This window comes from Neophocaena asiaeorientalis, unplaced genomic scaffold, assembly GCF_003031525.2.
Source record: "Neophocaena asiaeorientalis asiaeorientalis breed wild unplaced genomic scaffold, Neophocaena_asiaeorientalis_V1.1 scaffold171, whole genome shotgun sequence".
Classification (NCBI taxonomy): Eukaryota; Metazoa; Chordata; class Mammalia; order Artiodactyla; family Phocoenidae; genus Neophocaena; species Neophocaena asiaeorientalis.
This window is the reverse complement of record NW_020174013.1, coordinates 3,009,729-3,028,203: the sequence shown is the minus strand read 5'-3', so window position 1 is coordinate 3,028,203 and position 18,475 is coordinate 3,009,729. Positions and strand designations below refer to the sequence as shown.

The 18,475-nt window shown below is 34.3% G+C and overlaps 1 protein-coding gene across 3 annotated transcripts in view; it reads left to right on the top strand.

Annotated features, from left to right (window-relative positions):
- Positions 1 to 18,475, top strand: part of SOS1 (SOS Ras/Rac guanine nucleotide exchange factor 1) — a 153,567-nt gene that overhangs the window by 100,000 nt on the left and 35,092 nt on the right. For all 3 annotated transcript variants that reach the window (XM_024753490.1, XM_024753489.1, XM_024753488.1), the window contains 2 exons: positions 10,591 to 10,718; positions 11,501 to 12,156. In XM_024753490.1, coding sequence (XP_024609258.1) covers positions 10,591 to 10,718; positions 11,501 to 12,156 — 784 coding nt within the window. The remainder of the gene's footprint in view (positions 1 to 10,590; positions 10,719 to 11,500; positions 12,157 to 18,475) is intronic.

The window sequence follows — 18,475 nt, the reverse complement described above, 5'->3', positions numbered from 1 at the left end:
ACATTTCCCCTTAGCATCATAAATATTGCCAAAATTGTAGCCACAAATGCTTAAGTACAGAACTGTGGGAAAGGGTTACAGATAAGAACTTAGAACTGAATGGTGCAGTGGGTGGGAAACTTAGGCTCAAGAACTGAGAAATGTTAAAAGTAGGAGACATTTTTCCTCCCAGAGTAGTTTTTTTTTTTTCAGTATATAAAACAAATTGGTAAAGGCAAACATAAATTGTGCTACATCATTCACTTTAAACACCCACTAATGGCCTTCACATAGTGCACCAGAAACTCTTGTAAAGAAATATGCTCTGCAGACCCCTACTACAGGTATCTTGTATGCATTTGTTAATGGCTTTGGTTTGTTGCTTTTTCAGTTTGGGAGCTGGACAAGTATCAAACATCTTCTACTCTAGATAATGTTTTATCTACTTTTTTCATGTTCTGCATCTGGTTTAATTGCTGTATGCTTCAGACCATTTTTTTATACTGCCCATAAGCTGATGCTTAATACCAGCAATAAGAGGAGATTTAGAAAACATAGCTTCTCTCTGAGTATCATAAAAATAAGTCCAGAAGAGGTCTGTCTAGCTTCCATTCCTTTGAACTAGCTTTCTAAATTTAGAAATTCTTTTCCAGAAACCATGGGCTCAAAGCAGTGAGCTAAGTAGTATCATATCTGACCACAGATGTTGAATGCCTAAAGTTAAACATAGAATAGTATAATTCAGGAGCCCTTATAAACAAATAGCTGACTAATATATTACTCCAGCGTTAAAATTTTAAATCAACTAAACTGCTTTGAGGAACATTCATAGTTTTGGTGATTTTTTTTCTCTTATAAGAAAAGAGAGATGGTTTTGAAAGGTATTTTATTCCATAAATGAGATTATCCTAACATTTTTTTAGGGTTGATTGCCTGTTTAAAGTTTCAAACTCGTTTCACCTTTCAGATTTTAACTTGCTTTTACATTACTGCATTTTCTGCCATTTTTCTCTCATTTCCTCTTTCTGGAACTCCAATTACATGTATGTAGAACTACTTTATGTTGTCCCACAGATCTCTGAGACTGTTCATTTTTCTTAAATCTTTGTTCTTCAGAGTGGTAATTTCTATTGATCTGTCAATAGAATTGTTAGTTACTATACTTACTCTAGAATTTCCATTTAGATTTTGTTTTATAGTTTCCAGAGACTCCCTATCTGTCCACTCAATAAGACCATGTTTTCCTTTGATTTTTTGAATATGATCACAAAAGCTACTTTGAAGTCTTTCCTAAACCCGCATCTGGGCCGCTTGGAGTCAGTTTCTATTAACTGGGTTTTTTTCCTCGAATATGGGTCACATTTTCCCAGTTTTTTTTTGCTAGTTAACAACTCTGGATTCTGTTGTGTTGAGGATTTCTGTGGTTCCCTTTGTGGGTTTTGGTTTTCGTTTTGTTTTGGATTGTTGGGTTTTTATTCTAGTAGTAGACAGGTAACTTTTCTGGACTCAACTGCAAATTTGTCTCTTCTGTGTTGTGCAGCAGCTAATATCTCTGTATCACTTTTTAGGATTTCCATACGCTGCTTTTTTAGCTTGACTCTTTACTGTCTTCCTTACACATGTATGATTTGACAGACTAAATGTTTGGGCAGAGATAGTGTTCAAATTTGGGGACACAGTTTCTGGTTCCCTTACACCTGGAGATTCCCCCTTAATTTCCAGCCACTCTGCCAGCCTCAGACTCTATTCCCTGGCACCTTAAACCAGTAAGTCTTCAGCTTTCTGCTCTCTGAGCTATGTACAGTTGGGGAATAAACTCAGTTTAAGAAAAGCAGAACCTATCCATTATAGCTCTGTCTTTCAATAGTAGATTCCTCTTTGGTCTCTGCCTACTTTTTTGCTAGACTCCCTGGGGTCTTTTCATACATGAAGAGTTTAGGAGTCAACCAGGCATTTAGTTAGAGTTTATTCTTAGATTTTGTGTCTCAACCCTTCTGCAATTCATTCACTTCCAGATTTCCCCCTTCAGTTTCCTTTTAAATTCTGCTCTCTTTCATCTCTAGTGTGTGAAGCTCCTCTTCTCCTCTCCTTCTTCCTCACTGTCATCATGGGAGGTTGGAGAAAGCCCTAATCCCACAAGTGTACAGTTTCTAGTTGCAGCTTTTCAAGAGCAATAGTATTTCTGGCTTATGCTTTCTTTCAGATTTTTTCCAGTGCCTGTAAATATTTTTAATCTCTTGTTTAGATTGAATAATTGTTATCTACAGAGGGTTTTCAAGACTTCTTCACTTCACCACCATTACTGGAAGTTCTTGCATTTTTATAGCTCTTCTTTTTTATTTTTTTTATTTTTTTTATTTTAGCGGTACTCGGGCCTCTCACTGCCGCAACCCCTCCCGTTGCGGAGCACAGGCTCCGGACACGCAGGCCCAGCGGCCATGGCCCACGGGCCCAGCCGCTCCAAGGCATGTGGCATCCTCCCGGACCGGGGCACGAACCCGTGTCCCCTGCATCGGCAGGCGGACTCTCAACCACTGCGCCACCAGGGAAGCCCTATAGCTCTTCTTCAGTATTTGTTATGGCTTTGCTGTCTGTAACAATGGGAAGGGGGTACAGTGAAGGGCTGCAACTCGTATTCCACAAGTAGGCAAGAGAGCTGCTAATGTTAGAAAATGTATTCTAATAGATTTAAAGATATGAGTAGCTGGATCCTGTTTAAAATACAGTTTGAATATTGGGCATGTTTTAAAATCGGTTGCATTGATTATTTTTTTAATTGCTTTATTTGTTCTTAGATCATCCTTTATCTTTTTCCTCACCTAGATGACATGCTTGAGCTTAAAATATTCCCATACAGAAACAATACACAAATTTAATCCAATTAGCAGGAACTCTAAAAACGTTTTACAATTATCTAGGATTGTTACAATCTGAAAACATAATAGTGATACTTAGAAACATATTTCCCTGTTTTACTTTTTTTGCTGTTGTGTTATGACTTCTTTTTCAAATAAACATTGTGGTATTCAATTTTTTTTTCCCTTTCTTAGCTGGAAATTCACCAAACTCTCTCCTTTTCTTTAAAAAGCTAAAAATAAAAATAAATTTGGCCTTACTGTAAAAAAGTGATTCTAAGTCACAATGAAAGGAGCTTGGTAACGTTATTCACCAGCATTTTGGCCTTCCAGTTATAGCGCAGTTTCTTTCTTCTTTTTTTAAGGTGTAAGATCTTTTCTTTCATTAAGTGCTTCTCTATTTTAAAAAGTTTTCAGGGACTTCCCTGGTGGTCCAGTGGTTAAGACTTTGCCTTCCACTGCAGGGGGTGCAGGTTCGATCCCCGGTCAGGGAGCTAAGATCCCACATGCCTTGCAGCCAAAAAAAACCAAAACAAAACAGAAGCAATACTATAACAAATTCAATAAAGACTTTTAAAAATGGTCCATATTTTTAAAAATCTTAAAAAAATAAAAGTTTTCAAGGGCTTCCCTGGTGGCGCAGTGGTTGAGAGTCCGCCTGCCGATGCAGGGGACGCGGGTTCGTGCCCCGGTCCGGGAAGATCCCACGTGCCATGGAGCGGCTGGGCCCGTGAGCCATGGCCACTGAGCCTGCGCGTCCGGAGCCTGTGCTCCGCAACGGGAGAAGGCCACAACAGTGAGAGGCCCGCGTACCGCAAAAAAAAATAAAAAATAAAAAAAAAATAAAAGTTTTCAGAATTTCTAATATTCTAATATTTAACTGGTAATAGATAATAGTAAATAATACTTTTATCATTATCTGTCTCTATCATTTTTTTTTTCATAAATTTATTTATTTTTTAATTTTTGGCTGCATTGGGTCTTCGTTGCCGTGTGTGGGCTTTCTCTATTTGCGGCGAGCGGGGGCTACTCTTCATTGCAGTGCACAGGCTTCTCACTGCGGTGGCTTCTCTTGTTGCAGAGACGGGTTCTAGGTGCACAGGCTTCAGTAGTTGTGGCACGCAGGCTCAGTAGTTGTGGCTTGTGGGGTCTTCCCAGACCAGGGCTCGAACCCATGTCCCCTGCATTGGCAGGCAGATTCTTAACCACTGCACCACCAGGAAAGCCCCTGTCTGTATCATTCTTTTGATCATATATACTGAAAAACTTTTTCATAGACAGTTTTAATTCCTATTATATATATTTAAATGTTTATATTAATTGCAATTTTCCACCTGTCTGGATAGCAAAGAAAGACAAAAGAGATTAAATCCAATTTAGCAAAATCTTAAAAACTGCCAAATATGGATGAAGTATATGAGTATTCATCATTTTATTCTCTCTACTTTTAAGTATTTTGTCAATTTTTATAATAAAAATTATAAATACCCATTTTAATTAATTTAAGAAACCCCAAATAAAACTATATAAAATAACTGTAAGCTTCAGCTAGTATTAAAAAATAAACTAATAAACTATAAACTGCAGCTAGTATTAAAAAAATTTTTTTTTAATTACAAACTTTAAACTCACTGAATCAACAGTATTTTTTGTTTTCCCTTCTCTTGGTCAAATCTTTTTAAAATTAATATTTGAAATCTCAATAGATAAAGTATGATGCCATTTACTTTTTAAAACCATAAAATCTTGTCATATGATTTCTTTGGTAATTGCACATTTCAGACTAGAAATTGAACTTACCATCAGTCTGATTGCTAAAACCATTAAAAGCCCATTTTAAGAGAGAAGATAGGTACAGTATACAGAAAGTTGAAGAGCAGATATTTAGCTAAAAGCATTAAATTATTTTTTTTAAAACAGCTTTATTGAGATATAATTTACATGCCACAGTGTTCTCTATTAAAATATACTTTTTTTGTTTGTTTTCAAATTATTTCCGCTCACAAGTACCTGTAGGGGAGAAAGTTTTTTCCTCAACCCTCTTAGAGTCTCTGGCTGGGTCTGAAAAGGAAACTGACAAAGATTAACAGGAGAAAAGCATACAGATTTATTTAATGTAAGTTTTACATGACACAGGAACCTTGGCATATTGAGTATTTTAAACTGAAGGAACTTGACAAAACAGAACCAGGGAGGTCACTGACCTTCTCCTTCCCTCCTGCTGTTTTCTCAAACTCCTTCAACTTAAAATATTCAGTATGCCAAGGTGCCAAATTGGGGAGTAGTGTGTCCTGAACCTTATCACACCCTTTTCCTCCCCGACTCCCATCCTATCATTTACTCATGAAGTTTATCTAGAAAAGCAGTGACCCCTTTGCTATCAGGTAAGAAACCTGTCACACCCAAGGTTACTTTTAGCAGCATGAAGAAAATCAGGAATTTTGCTGGTCTCAATAGGATTAAAGAGATTCAATGAAGAGAGGGGTATGAAAAAGGAAATGGGGAAATGTAGACTGTTTATTGTCCAACTATCTTTTGAACTACTCTGCTTCTTTATTGTGTAAACAAACCAAGTTCACTTTCTTGAAAACTCCTTATCTTTCCCAGCAAAACTATTCTTTCTGCACTCATTCACTCAGTGAAGTGGTCCTACTATCCATCTGGTTACTCAGAATAGAAACCTGGAAGTCCTCAACTCTTCTCTGTCATTCTCCACATCACGTCCACTTCGTCACCAAGTAAGTCCTTTTCATTCGTGAAAAGGATCTTCTTTGGGATTCATCTTCTGTTCATTTCCTCTCAGTACTCTATGAGGGCCATGATCATCTCATCTCCCTTCAGTCTTGCCTTTCCCATCCTCACCCCCCACATTTGCTGTTTCCTGGGTAACGAAACCAAAGCCATTTTTCTAAAATGCAAATTTGATCTCATTAGTCATTAGCTTAACACCCTTAATGGCTCCGCATTGACCCAGGTTGATGTTCAAGTTCCTAATAAGGCTTGCAGCCCTGACTTGGTCCCTGTTGACTTCTCCAACATCTTAACTCCTCACCTCTCCCCACCCCCATCCTTCCCAGCCACCAGCTACTCTTCCGCCCGGTTCTCTCAGCCTTGGTCCTGAATAACTCTTTGATTACACATGCTGTTTCTTCTTCCTAATACATTTTTTGTACCTCTGTTTCCCCATAGCTAAACCATTCTTATCCTTCGAACCTTATAGTCATTTCCTTCTGGAAGCCTTCCTTGCTATCATCTCTCCCTTTATTAAGTCAGGGACCCTTGCTGTGTATTTCCAGAGTGCCCTGTATTTTCCCCATTATAGCACTTTGTCATTCATCTTCTCTTTTACACTCTAAGCTCTAACAGCAGTGACCAGATTTGGCTTGCTCACTGTCATATTTTCATTACTTAGAAATAATGGATGGTTAATTAAATGTTTGTTAAATTAATTCTGATTGGAACTTCACTGGCTTCCCCTGTAGATCTGCCCTTTTGAGTTTCATTCAGCTACTATTAATATTCTAAATAGTTTCTAAAAGTGTACAAAAGACCATTTAAGTATCTCAATAAAACTTGTGACTTTCCTCAAAAACTTAGAGAATTTTGCTTTTATTTCCTAATAGTGAACTGTAAGTCAGGTTATAATTTATATTTTAAGATTTCACTTTTATATTTTCAACCATTGGCTAATTTAATAAAGATATTGTTTCATTTAAGTTACAATTATGGATTATTTATAGTGTTATACTATTTATTTCATGTATTATATACCACCTTGGTAATGGTCATCTCCTTGCTTGTCTTGGGGGGAAAATAAGGGTTAAGTAAAAGAAGATCGAATTCTGTTAATATCATTAACATCACATACTGGCTGAAATTTTATACATTTTAGGAGAATTATCTGCATATATGAAATCACTTTAACTCAAAAAATAACATTTGGGGGAAAGGAAGGAACTAGTTATGAAATTTACTTCATGATTCCTATCTTTGCTTGTGTTCTCACATTTTGTGATGAACTCATGTACACAATATTTAAGATAAAGATAAATCTTTATTTTTATGTTCCAAATCTTAGACAATTATAGTGTATATTTCTTTAAAAAAATTTTTTTTATTGAAGTCAGTTGATTTACAATATTGTGTAACTTTCAGGTGTTCAGCACAGCAATTTAGTTATACTATGTTTCTTGATTATATATTTTGTCATCCTTGTGCATTGCAATTTATCTATTTGAATGGAATAGGTTTTATTTGGTGAATATTTTCTAAACAAGCATTTCAAGTCATTTCAGTTCTTTGGGTAGTATATTGAAAAGGACTGAGAGTTGGGAATCCTGGGTTCTGGTCCTGCCTGCCTCCATCATCAAGTATAGCAGTTCCTTTATTCTATAGTATTTCTTGTTGGAGAAAACTAATTTCTAGAAATAAAAACATATGGATTCAAGTTTGTTTTTAAAGAGAGGAGCCATTATATGTTTGTGAATTAGTTGAACTTATATAAATTGCATCAGGTACAACACTTTATTTTTTTATGTGTAAACCAATCTTGAGTTTTATTTGTCTCCTATCTTTTTCCAGTTTAAAGCTTCTTAAATTTAATACTATTTATCTCTCAGGGTTTCCTTTGGGCATGCGATATACCATATTGACTACTGCCCCTTCTACTTATTTCGAAAGGACCCTCCCCCAAAAAAACAAAAAATTACTGGTAAAAGTGGCTCCTTTCTTTTGAAAATGTGAATTTTATCATCTCTATAGATCGTATGATTTACCATTGTGCTTTAGAATATGATGCTCTGGGTAAGTTTAAATACATTCTCATATACGGCAATGTAATATCAGGACTTGATAATTTTTTAAACTATTTAGTAAACAGCATTTGTAAAATTAAATTGTTGCTGTTACATAGTGTTATTAAATAGGCACCCATGAAAAGCATGGTATTGAATATCACTTTGGTAACAAGAGGATGCTGCTTTGTGGAGTCTCATTTACATACTAATTGCGATTGCTTTGTTTCTGTAGCAACAATAAGCCACCCCTTTGATGGTGGTTAGCTTGAATTATTCTGCACCAATGCCCTGTTTAAATCAGCTATGTTAAGTAAAAGAAGCAAAGAATGCTTATAAGGAAGGTCATTTATTACATTGAAATTTGTTTTAGATGCTTGACTAATGCTGTGAAGGTAAATATTACATTTAAAAATTATTTCATCAGTAAAGTTTTATGGTTTTTAAAACAGACTTTGGGGTTTGTGCTTTTAAAATATATTAAAAATATTTTTGAGATACCAGTATATTCTGTATGTGAAATGCTATAGTTAATGATAGATAAATGACCCAGAAACTTGAAACATCTTTAGAATAGAAAATCAAATGCATGTCTAAATGGATTTGTTACTTTCAGAGTTCTTTTTATGTGTTAGAATTGTGTTTTGTATGACTTTAGGTATGTTTGCCTGAATTAATAATATTAAAAATATCAAAGGATAGAATGTAAAGGACTCAATAATATTCTGTTGTTAGTGTCAACGCTTTTTTTTTTTTGCTTTGTATCATATTGACTTAAATATTGAGTGATTAAATTCTGAAAAAACTCAGTGAAGTAGTTTACTCTTTAGTGGTACTTTTATTAAACCATCTAGAATTTTGCACTTTCTTACTGAATATTGCTTTCAGTGTTAGATTGTCTGCTGCCTTTGAAGCCTAAACTTGATAAAGTTTATGTAATATTTTATTTGTCTCCAAAAATTCTGCCATATGAGAGGTAAATAGTTTAGAATCATAGAGATGGAAGATACTTTTAGAGATTACCCAGAGTCCAGCCTTCAGCCTACCATTAACATCCGTTAACTAAAAACCTAGTATCTTTCTTTATGAACACTTGGCCATTGGCTTTCTTTAATCTGGCTGGCCATGGTGAAGAGAAATACTATGAGTAAAAGGTATTTGCATATTTTTTGTAAGGTAGCTATTTTTAAGTCTCTTATCCTTTAGCAACTGTCTCCCTCCCCCAACCCTTTTTTGTTGGAAATTATGTGAATAGATTTTTGTTTTATTTAATACAAATGAGACTGAATATTTTTCTAAAGAGTACAGATTATGCCTCAGTGAGTTTTAAATAATGGATATAAGAAATCTGAATAATAAAACCTGATTGTTAAATAGATATTACAATATATTTATTACTTCTGGAATATTTGAGCATTAAGATATTTTAAGCAAATTATTTTTATAAAAATTGTCTGGAGCATTGAGTAAGAATATGTTTACTTTTCATAGGTCATCAGTACACACACGTGTGTGTGTGTATGTGTGTGCGTGTGTGTGTATGTGTGTATAACCTGTATCAGTTGAAGCAAAAAAGGAATTTATCGTTAATCTTTAAGAGATACCTCTCCAAGAACAAAGTTCTTGAAGCACTAATGAATAATGAAGCTCTTTGAAAAGTAAACCTTTGTAAATTACTATTTTTTATGGTTTTATTTCTCAAGTCTTTTTCCTTTATGACCGAAAGTAAGTGTTCTTAAATGTTGCATGAAAGCTCTATTAATAAACGTCATTTCTTAACTTTTCCTTTTTGGTGGCCACAAAGAGATTTATAAGGTTACTGAATTATTGTCACTTACTGTCACTCATACCTCAGTTAACTGCTTGCTTGAATTACCGCCACCTAGTTGCATTGATGATAAGTAGTTATTGATGACTCAATTCTTATTAAGTACAGACTTTCTGTCTGGCACATGTGGCATCTTTAGCCACTAATTGAAAATGTGCTTGAGTTTCACTAACATGTATATTCCTAGTTTTACTCAAAATCTTAACATGTGAATACTGACAAAGTTCTTCATGATACCAATGTTAATTCTGTAGTAGAACTACAAAGGAAAGCAACTTGCACCTATATTGTATGTTACCATTTACAAAGTCCTTTCATTTTTAGTAACAACCCCACAAAATAGGCAAAAAGTGCTTTCATTTTTAATAACAATCCCATAAAATAGGCAAAGCAGGCGTTTTATAAGGCTCATTTGACAGATAGGAAAAGGGGGGCTCATAAGTCAAGTAATTTGCCCCAAGGTCACACAGAAAGTAGAGTCAAATTTTGATCTTAGGTTTTGTGTCTTCAACTTCCTCTCCACTATATTGCATCCTTCTCTGTATATTTATCTTCCTCGGCATACCATTGCTTACAACCTTATAATGTGGGAATCAGAAATCTAAGACCAAATTACACACTTCAAAAAAAATCTCATCTGTGTGTCTACTGTGGTGCCAAGACCTATGATAGTAAAAAGATAATTTATGTCCCTCATTTCCTTTCAGTAATATTTATCTGAGAAGCTGCACATTACTGCCTGTCAGAACGTGTGATATCTGTTAACACTGTTTCTACATTTTTTGTTTTTTTTTAATGTAGAAAACTTGGTTGCATGTTGATATGGATAGTAATACAAAGGAAGAAAAAGACTTCTAAAAAGAATAATAGGGGCTTCCCTGGCGGTCCAGTGGTTAAGTCTCCACACTCCCAATGCAGGGGGCCCGGGTTTGATCCCTGGTCGGGGGACTAAGATCCCGCATGCACGCCTGGCACAGCCAAATAAATAAATAAAATATATTTTATGACAGGTTTAAAATTTTTATTTATTGTGGTAGAAAGGGTTAATCAATGTTATCTTTATCCTTAAATAAAAATGGGATTATTATTTTTGAACAGTTCTGCTAATTCAGATTTGTCACTTTTTACTTTGCAGCAGTTAGAAGAAAAGAGTGAAGATCAAGAAGACAAGGAATGTTTGAAACAAGCAATAACAGCTTTGCTTAATGTTCAGAGTGGTATGGAAAAAATATGCTCTAAAAGTCTTGCAAAACGAAGACTGAGGTGAATATTTTCACTTTTTTTATAATCCTCCTTTTCACCCTGAATATTGTGGTATAAATTCAGGGATCCCAGTTCCCTCCTCAAGTAAACAATGAAGAAAATACTTTTAGTGACAAGCTTGGTCTTTCAGAGGAAGTGACATCAAAGCCAAGAGAATTTGTTATTGTTTGAAAAACCTTTCATATTTGTGCATTTTCCTTGCATACTCCCAGACAAGACCTCCTGAGAGTCAACTGGTAAGCTAAAGGAGAGATAGAGCAAAATGTATTGGGTAGATTTATGTCAACATCATTGTTCTGTCAAAGTAAAATTAGTAGTGTCTTTTATTTTAGGGATTATGTAACTCAAGGCATTAATTCAGATAATATGCTTCCAGTTTCCTAATTATAATATATACGTGGTTTTTAACTTTAGGTATTATCTACTTAGGCATTTCTAGATAAATTTTTTAATCTTTTTTTTCACTATATTGGGCTACTTTTTAATACTTGTCATTCTAAATATTTCATAGCCATGGTAGAAATAATCATTCTGTAGCTAAATTTATAGGGTAGAATTTTGTCAATAGTCAGTTGTTCTTTTTAGAGCACTAAAAAAATGTCTCCACTGTGTTGCTTTAGTTTCCAAAACTGTGCAATTTTGTAACACTAATATATTTGGAGAAATAGTGAAAACCTTCTCAGTGCAACTTTTTAAAATACACTTTTGCACTGTCATTTATTTACATGAATTGTAGATTTCCTGTCATCTTTGTACTAACCATGTTTTTTCCTTTATCCTAGTGAATCTGCATGTCGGTTTTATAGTCAGCAAATGAAGGGGAAACAACTAGCAATCAAGAAAATGAACGAGATTCAGAAGAATATTGATGGTTGGGAGGGAAAAGACATTGGACAGTGTTGCAATGAGTTTATAATGGAAGGAACTCTTACACGTGTAGGAGCCAAACACGAGAGACACATATTTCTCTTTGATGGCTTAATGATTTGCTGTAAATCAAATCATGGGCAGCCAAGACTTCCTGGTGCTAGCAATGCAGAGTATCGTCTTAAAGAAAAGTTTTTTATGAGAAAGGTACAAATTAATGACAAAGATGACACCAATGAGTACAAGCATGCTTTTGAGATAATTTTAAAAGATGAAAATAGCGTCATATTTTCTGCCAAGTCAGCTGAAGAGAAAAACAATTGGATGGCAGCATTGATATCTTTACAGTACCGGAGTACACTGGAAAGGATGCTTGATGTGACAATGCTACAGGAAGAAAAGGAGGAGCAGATGAGGCTCCCTAGTGCTGATGTTTATAGATTTGCAGAGCCTGACTCTGAAGAAAATATCATATTTGAAGAAAACGTGCAGCCCAAAGCTGGAATTCCAATTATCAAAGCAGGAACTGTTATTAAACTTATAGAGAGGCTCACATACCATATGTACGCAGGTAAGAAGTATGAACTTGCCTGTCACTTTTATTCTCCTGCTTCAAGCTGATTTTTCTTTGCTGCACAGGTCATTATGCCTAAAATAGAAAGCAAACTGACAGCAAAAGACCTCCGCATTATCAGAGTTGATTTTCCTTTGACTAAAAATACCGTCACTTTATATTTCTCTGAAATTTTATAATCTTTCTACCACATTTACATATGTTACTTTTAACTTTGCAACCAGAGTTATAAATAAAGTTACTGGGCTAAATTTACCCAGTTAGACAGTGGCAGAAACAAGACTAAAAGTAGTGATAAATCAATCATCATTAGGGTCTAAAAATCTTTTTACTCCTTTACCTCTTTTTTTTTCTTTCTTTTTCATTACTGAGATTATAAAATCAGTAAAAATTCTAATTGATATCCATTACCAAAATTGTGCTGGTAGTACATTATATATACAGCATTGCTTTTTCTTAATTTCCATTCCTAAAATTTATTAAATTTAGCAATCCTGGGAGTCATTGAAGTTTTCAGTATTTTTTGCTTTTTACAACTGATGTTATTTAGAGAACAGTTTCAGCTTAGCAGCGCAATTTTTAGAGACAAACATAGGTGTTTGGAGGATTCCTAGGGGGTTGAGACATGTTTGTCTTTAAATGGGCTGCATCAAATATCGTGTTTGAGAGTAAGGAACAAATATAATGATCGATTTTTTTTAAGTAATTTTATTTCTTCTAATAAAGTAACATGATAATCCAGTGTTCTTCAACTTCCCTACATAGTAGGAAGTTTGACGATTGTAAAATACTGTGGAAAGAGCACTCACTGTTAGATTCACACCTTCACTCTATCACAGTTCCTTAAGGTTTTAGAACCTTAGTTTTCATCTCAAAAATCAACATCACAGCAGCTGTCTTAGAATATTGTTGGAAAGAATAAATGAAATATGTGAAAGCTCTTTATAAATATAAACTTATTTTCAAAGAATGCTTTTATTACAAAGACATAAAATCAAACCACAACTCTTATGTGCTATTCTTAAATAGTTGAATGTGTAAGTTAACTTCCATCTCCAAACTTTTTGCTTAAATATATTTCTATCTCTAGGATATGTGTGTTTCTGGGGACATTTCTCCAGTTTTGAAAGTCCTTCAAATGGGTTCTCAGTTTTCTCTGGAAACTATTCTGGCACCAGTTGAATCTGGTAGTTCTTTTGCTAGTCTTTTCCATAGTGAAATAATAGTGTTTTCCATAGGCTAATTTTAAAAGCAGTTTGGGCCCTTTAAGTGTATACCATTTAGTAGTAGCAGGCAGTAACTGAAACATGTTGAATATAATGAAAGAAGACTTTGGGATTCCAATTTTACTATTGATTTTTCACCTAGAAAAATATACTGTAGTCAGTATATTCATTTTACTGACCCCAAAATAAAAAACAAATCAAAGCACAGAAAATTTAAATAAGCTGCCAAGGATTCTACATGAAAAATAGATTATTCTGTCATCTTTTTTTACATATGAAACTTATTTTGAGAGGTACAATTTTTCGTAATTAATATGACCTATTTATTTAGTTGATGACCATCAGCTTCTTTAAGATCTAGAATACAGCTTAAAAAAATGTTTTTATTCATTACCTGAAATTGGTAGTTGCAAAATTGTTATTTCTTTGCTACTTCTGCAGGAATTTTTAAGGTTATAAAGGTTCAGGTTATTCTTCTTGCCACATTATTCTGACTTTTGTGTCTTGGAAGATTCACAGAACTTTTTATCATAAACATTCTAAACTATTCATCGTTTTAAGTACCTTAGTTTTGGGTTCTTAGACTATTTAGAGTAGAATTAATCGTTAGATTCTTATCTATGTGAGGCAGAAGTTGTTTTTTTTTTTCTTTCTGTAGAGCAATACAAGTGGCAGGTGCTAAAGAAGACTTACTAGTGTTTACTATCACAAGTCAGTGGTATTTATTTGATTTGGAAAATATTTTCAAGTTTCAAAATTTTTAATATAATTGTTTCTTTAAAGCTCCTATTGTTAATGATAAAAATTTTCTTTACTGCTTGCTTTATTTCACAGAACTGACTTATGATTATTAATAAGCAGTTATAGAACTACAATTAAATATTTTTTTTTCAGGGGACGGTGCCTTTTATTTTTTGAATGAGGAAACTTCAAAACAAGCAAAACTAGAACAAGCATAGCTTGATAGTTTTTCTTTAGTCTTGGCAGTCTTTTCTCCTTAACGTACACAATGCTAGCTAAGTCTGTAGACACAGTACTTTTGCTATGGTGTTTTATTAGTTACTTTTGATAGTTGCTCTCATTTACATTAATTTTTAGCTTTTGAATAGAATAACTTAAATGGTTTAATTCTAGTTAATATAAAACAATTTATAGAACTTTGCAAAGTTAGGTGTTTTCAAATTTAAACTGACAAGATTTTTTACTTTTTTAAAATGTTATAAAGTTTTTTTAAAAATTCCTTTCATTAATTTCTTGAGGAATAAAAAGCCACTCTTGGGTTCAGAAGTGTTGTAGCTAAGTTTTTTGACATTTTTCTTTCCTATCTTATTTTGAAGCTTAATTGAATATTTTAATTTATGTCATAAATATATTACTAGTGTAACTAAAACCCGTAAGCAGCTTTCATGAATTGTGATTTACCGTACACACGGTACGGCTAATAATTAATAAGTATTAATTAGTAGCTTATTTGACTTCTGTAAGGTCTGTGACTGAATGTATTACTGGCAATATAGAATGTATTTTTAATAGACCATGTATGAACTTGTAAAACACGAAAGCAGCTAGTTTTTAAGGTCTTTTCCAGCTCAGATGGACTCTTGGTCCTCACTACAATGATAATAGATCAGCTATTTGTTTAAAGAACTGTTGGTCTGCTCTATTTAATTTTGGTTCAGTTGGTTGATAGGTATTTTACCAGAGAACATACAGTGCAAGTTGTGGCTTACACTGAAACAAAAACTAAAATTTAACTTGCATATTTTTATTATATTGTATAGAATTATAATAAAAGACATTGGCTGTAATAAATGAGAAAAATCCAATAACTAATAAGCACTACTTTCAGACATTATCATAAAAAACAGAAAACTTGGGCTTCCCTGGTGGCGCAGTGGTTGAGAGTCCGCCTGCCGATGTAGGGGACACGGGTTCGTGCCCCGGTCGGGGAAGATCCCACATGCCGCGGAGCGGCTGGGCCCGTGAGCCATGGCTGCTGAGCCTGCGCGTCCGGAGCCTGTGCTCCGCAGCGGGAGAGGCCACAACAGTGAGAGGCCCGCGTACCGCAAAAAAAAAAAAAAAAAAAAACAGAAAACTTGTTTAACCTTACTTAATTCAGACTTCATTGTGGCTTCAACCAGCTTGATCACTCAAGTGTTTTAACAGTAATTTATGAAACAGAGCTATAGATCTTAGATGATCAATCCTTCACTTTATAGACCAAAACCCAAGGCCCCTGAAGTTTGTGATTTGCCAGAAATCATACCAGTTAATTGCAGAAAGAGGACTAGAAATTAGGTTTCTTGACTCTTGAAATAGAGTATACTTGATAACCATGTTACACTGACTCATGAATTTTTTCATTTTTAGAATATAATTTTTATTATGTATATTGAATAGTAAAAATAAAGAGAATTACTTGCTTAGTTTGAATTGCCAGTAATATAAACAGTTTGTTCACTTCTGGGCAAACACAGGTCTACTATGAAGATATAGTCAGAGTACTGTTATTTTTCTTACTGAAATAGGTAATAAATTCTGACTATAGATAACTTCTATTTTAATGCATAGATTTTAGTTTATATTTAGATGTTGGTCATTATAATTTTAGTTTTTAACAAAATCCAGTCAGTCTATTGGTGGTGTTTGCTCTGTAAATGTAGGTGAATTAGAAGGTGCTTAACTGTTGCTCAAAAGAATTGCAACAGGGTTTTATGTGGGATCTAATTTATAGTGCCTCAGGTCCAGTGTTTCTAGACATACAATAGTTAGTTAACTACATCAGAACTTCAGAATTCATCTGAAATGGTGTGGGGGGAAATTGTCTAGTCAAGTGGATCATTCTGCATCTGGTAAGGATGTGAAGAGACTTTTACCTACAGTAAGAAAGCACAAAGCAATATACATAAAAAGCAGAAGATGAAAGTAGGAATTTCACTTCTGTTACAGAGTTATAGGAAATAATTTAGTACAAATTAATTATTGAGACTTTAAAACAACATGGGTGAAGAAATATGGTATGTCTGGTTTTGATAGTCTCTCTTAGAGAAATGAGATGACTTTGTGGTAGGGGTCTTTCAGAACTGACATTACATGGAAATAAAAGCTTTTCATACTGAATTGTGGGGAAAAGGTGTTTCCCATGCATGGTGAATTTCTCTTTTAAAGAAAACGGTATTGAAAAAATTTAAGCCAGTTGATATTTTTCTTTAAAGTATTTACCGCTATTTTATGCCCTCATATAGAAAATTTGCAAAAAACTGCGTTAGATTTCTTTGGAGTTTGTGTCCTGTATAAGCTCAGTTCGGGTGTTTTAACTTTTAAAAAAATCTTTTGAACAAATTTTTGATCTATAGGGCAGTGCTGTTCTATTTTTAAACTCTCTGATTTTTTTTTTTTTAAGTGTGTGTGCGTCAGCATAGCGTCTGTTTCCTTTTTTAAGGAATTCAAGAGTGATTGTTTATAAATCCTTGTTGAGGAGCTTATTGTTTCTTGTAGCGTTTTAAATGGCTGTGTTAAAGGGAGAATTATCACATGAACAGACATCCTGATTAACGGTGTTTCACTATGGTGGTTGGGGGAGGGGTATTTACATAAATAACTCTCTATGTAACAAATATTTCATAAATTTATTGACCTTGCCAATAAAAATGTGTTAAAAAAGGATTAAATTTATCACCTCGAATCTAGTATGCTGTATTCTGAACATTAATGTAAATATACTCTGATTTCCTAAGATTTTGAAGAATTGTACAATAAAATATTATCAAAGAAAATAGCTTTAGAATGAGGGAGACAGGCAGCTAGAAGGCCAGCAGAAAATAGAAAACACGGCTCATATTTGAAATAGCCTGGGCCGAGACCGGGGACTTGATGGTAGAGTTGGCAGGTACTTGTACACACAGAGAGGTTGGGTAGACGGAGGCGGAGCAGCTAGTGAACATGGTGGACATCTGAGTCCAGGGCTTTGAGAGTAGAAAAGAGTGTTACCTAAAATGGTGAAGAAGAAAAACCACAGAGGATGTTTTTGCCATTTCTCGTATTGAAATCCATTAGGGGTTGTGTTTGAGAAAGAGGTTTGTGGAATTACATCCACTAGCGATAAACAGAAAGAGGAGAATATCGAAATAGTTGATTTTCAATTTCTCCACAAATATTTGTGCTTATGTTTTAAAACCAAATCAGCCTGGCTTTTATATTTTTAACGCATTTGCCTTCCATCTGTCTCTGAAACATCACTTTATAATACAGGTGGATAACAGAGGCAGTGTAAAACTTAGCTATTATCATTGTCTGATAAATGTAAGTAGGTACTTTGTTTTCCTATAAAATTATATAACCTGTCCTTATTGACGGATGCTTTTAAAATATCTAAGTATTTTAGTCCTTTGTATCATCAATAAGATAAAGGTTTCCAGTGATTAGTGTGACATATGTGTCACTGTCACTGAAATGGAGAAATCAATAGAAATAAAAATAGCTTCTGGAATATGGAATTTTGTGCAAAATTTCAAATATAGATGTTATGTCCTCTCTTAGTATAAGTTTTTCATTCATTAGCAATTTCCCACTGCTTTAGAAACTAGAAACAGAGCCTAAATTAATACAAGCCTGGGAATATATGCAGCCTTTAAGATGTTTTTTGAAAGTACTTAAACTCTTGCCAATTTTTCTTGGTTTATTTTTAGCTTCTGCTGGTTTTTTCTGTTGGCAAGACTGCTCTAATTTCTAATCAAGCTAAAAACAACTTAAACTTGAGTCACTTTAGAAGTTAATACAACAGTGATGATTGTGGGAGTGTTTATTGCACCGCCAGCTTCAGAAACTCCTCTTCTGAATAGTGTACAGGAAGGTACAGCTGCTACTTCCTAAAATCTGGAAGAAGGCTTAACAAGAATTACAGAATCACAATTAGACTGCTAATTTCTCAATGACTTTAGTGCCTTTAACCAAGATTAGCAGTTTACAGCTTCATTCTGAATTAATCATTTATGTGAATTTCTACAGTGATTATGTAACTCATGGATTCATTCTTTATATTTAGCTCTCACAGCTTTGGAAACCTTAACAGATCCTTTAATCCAGGGAGG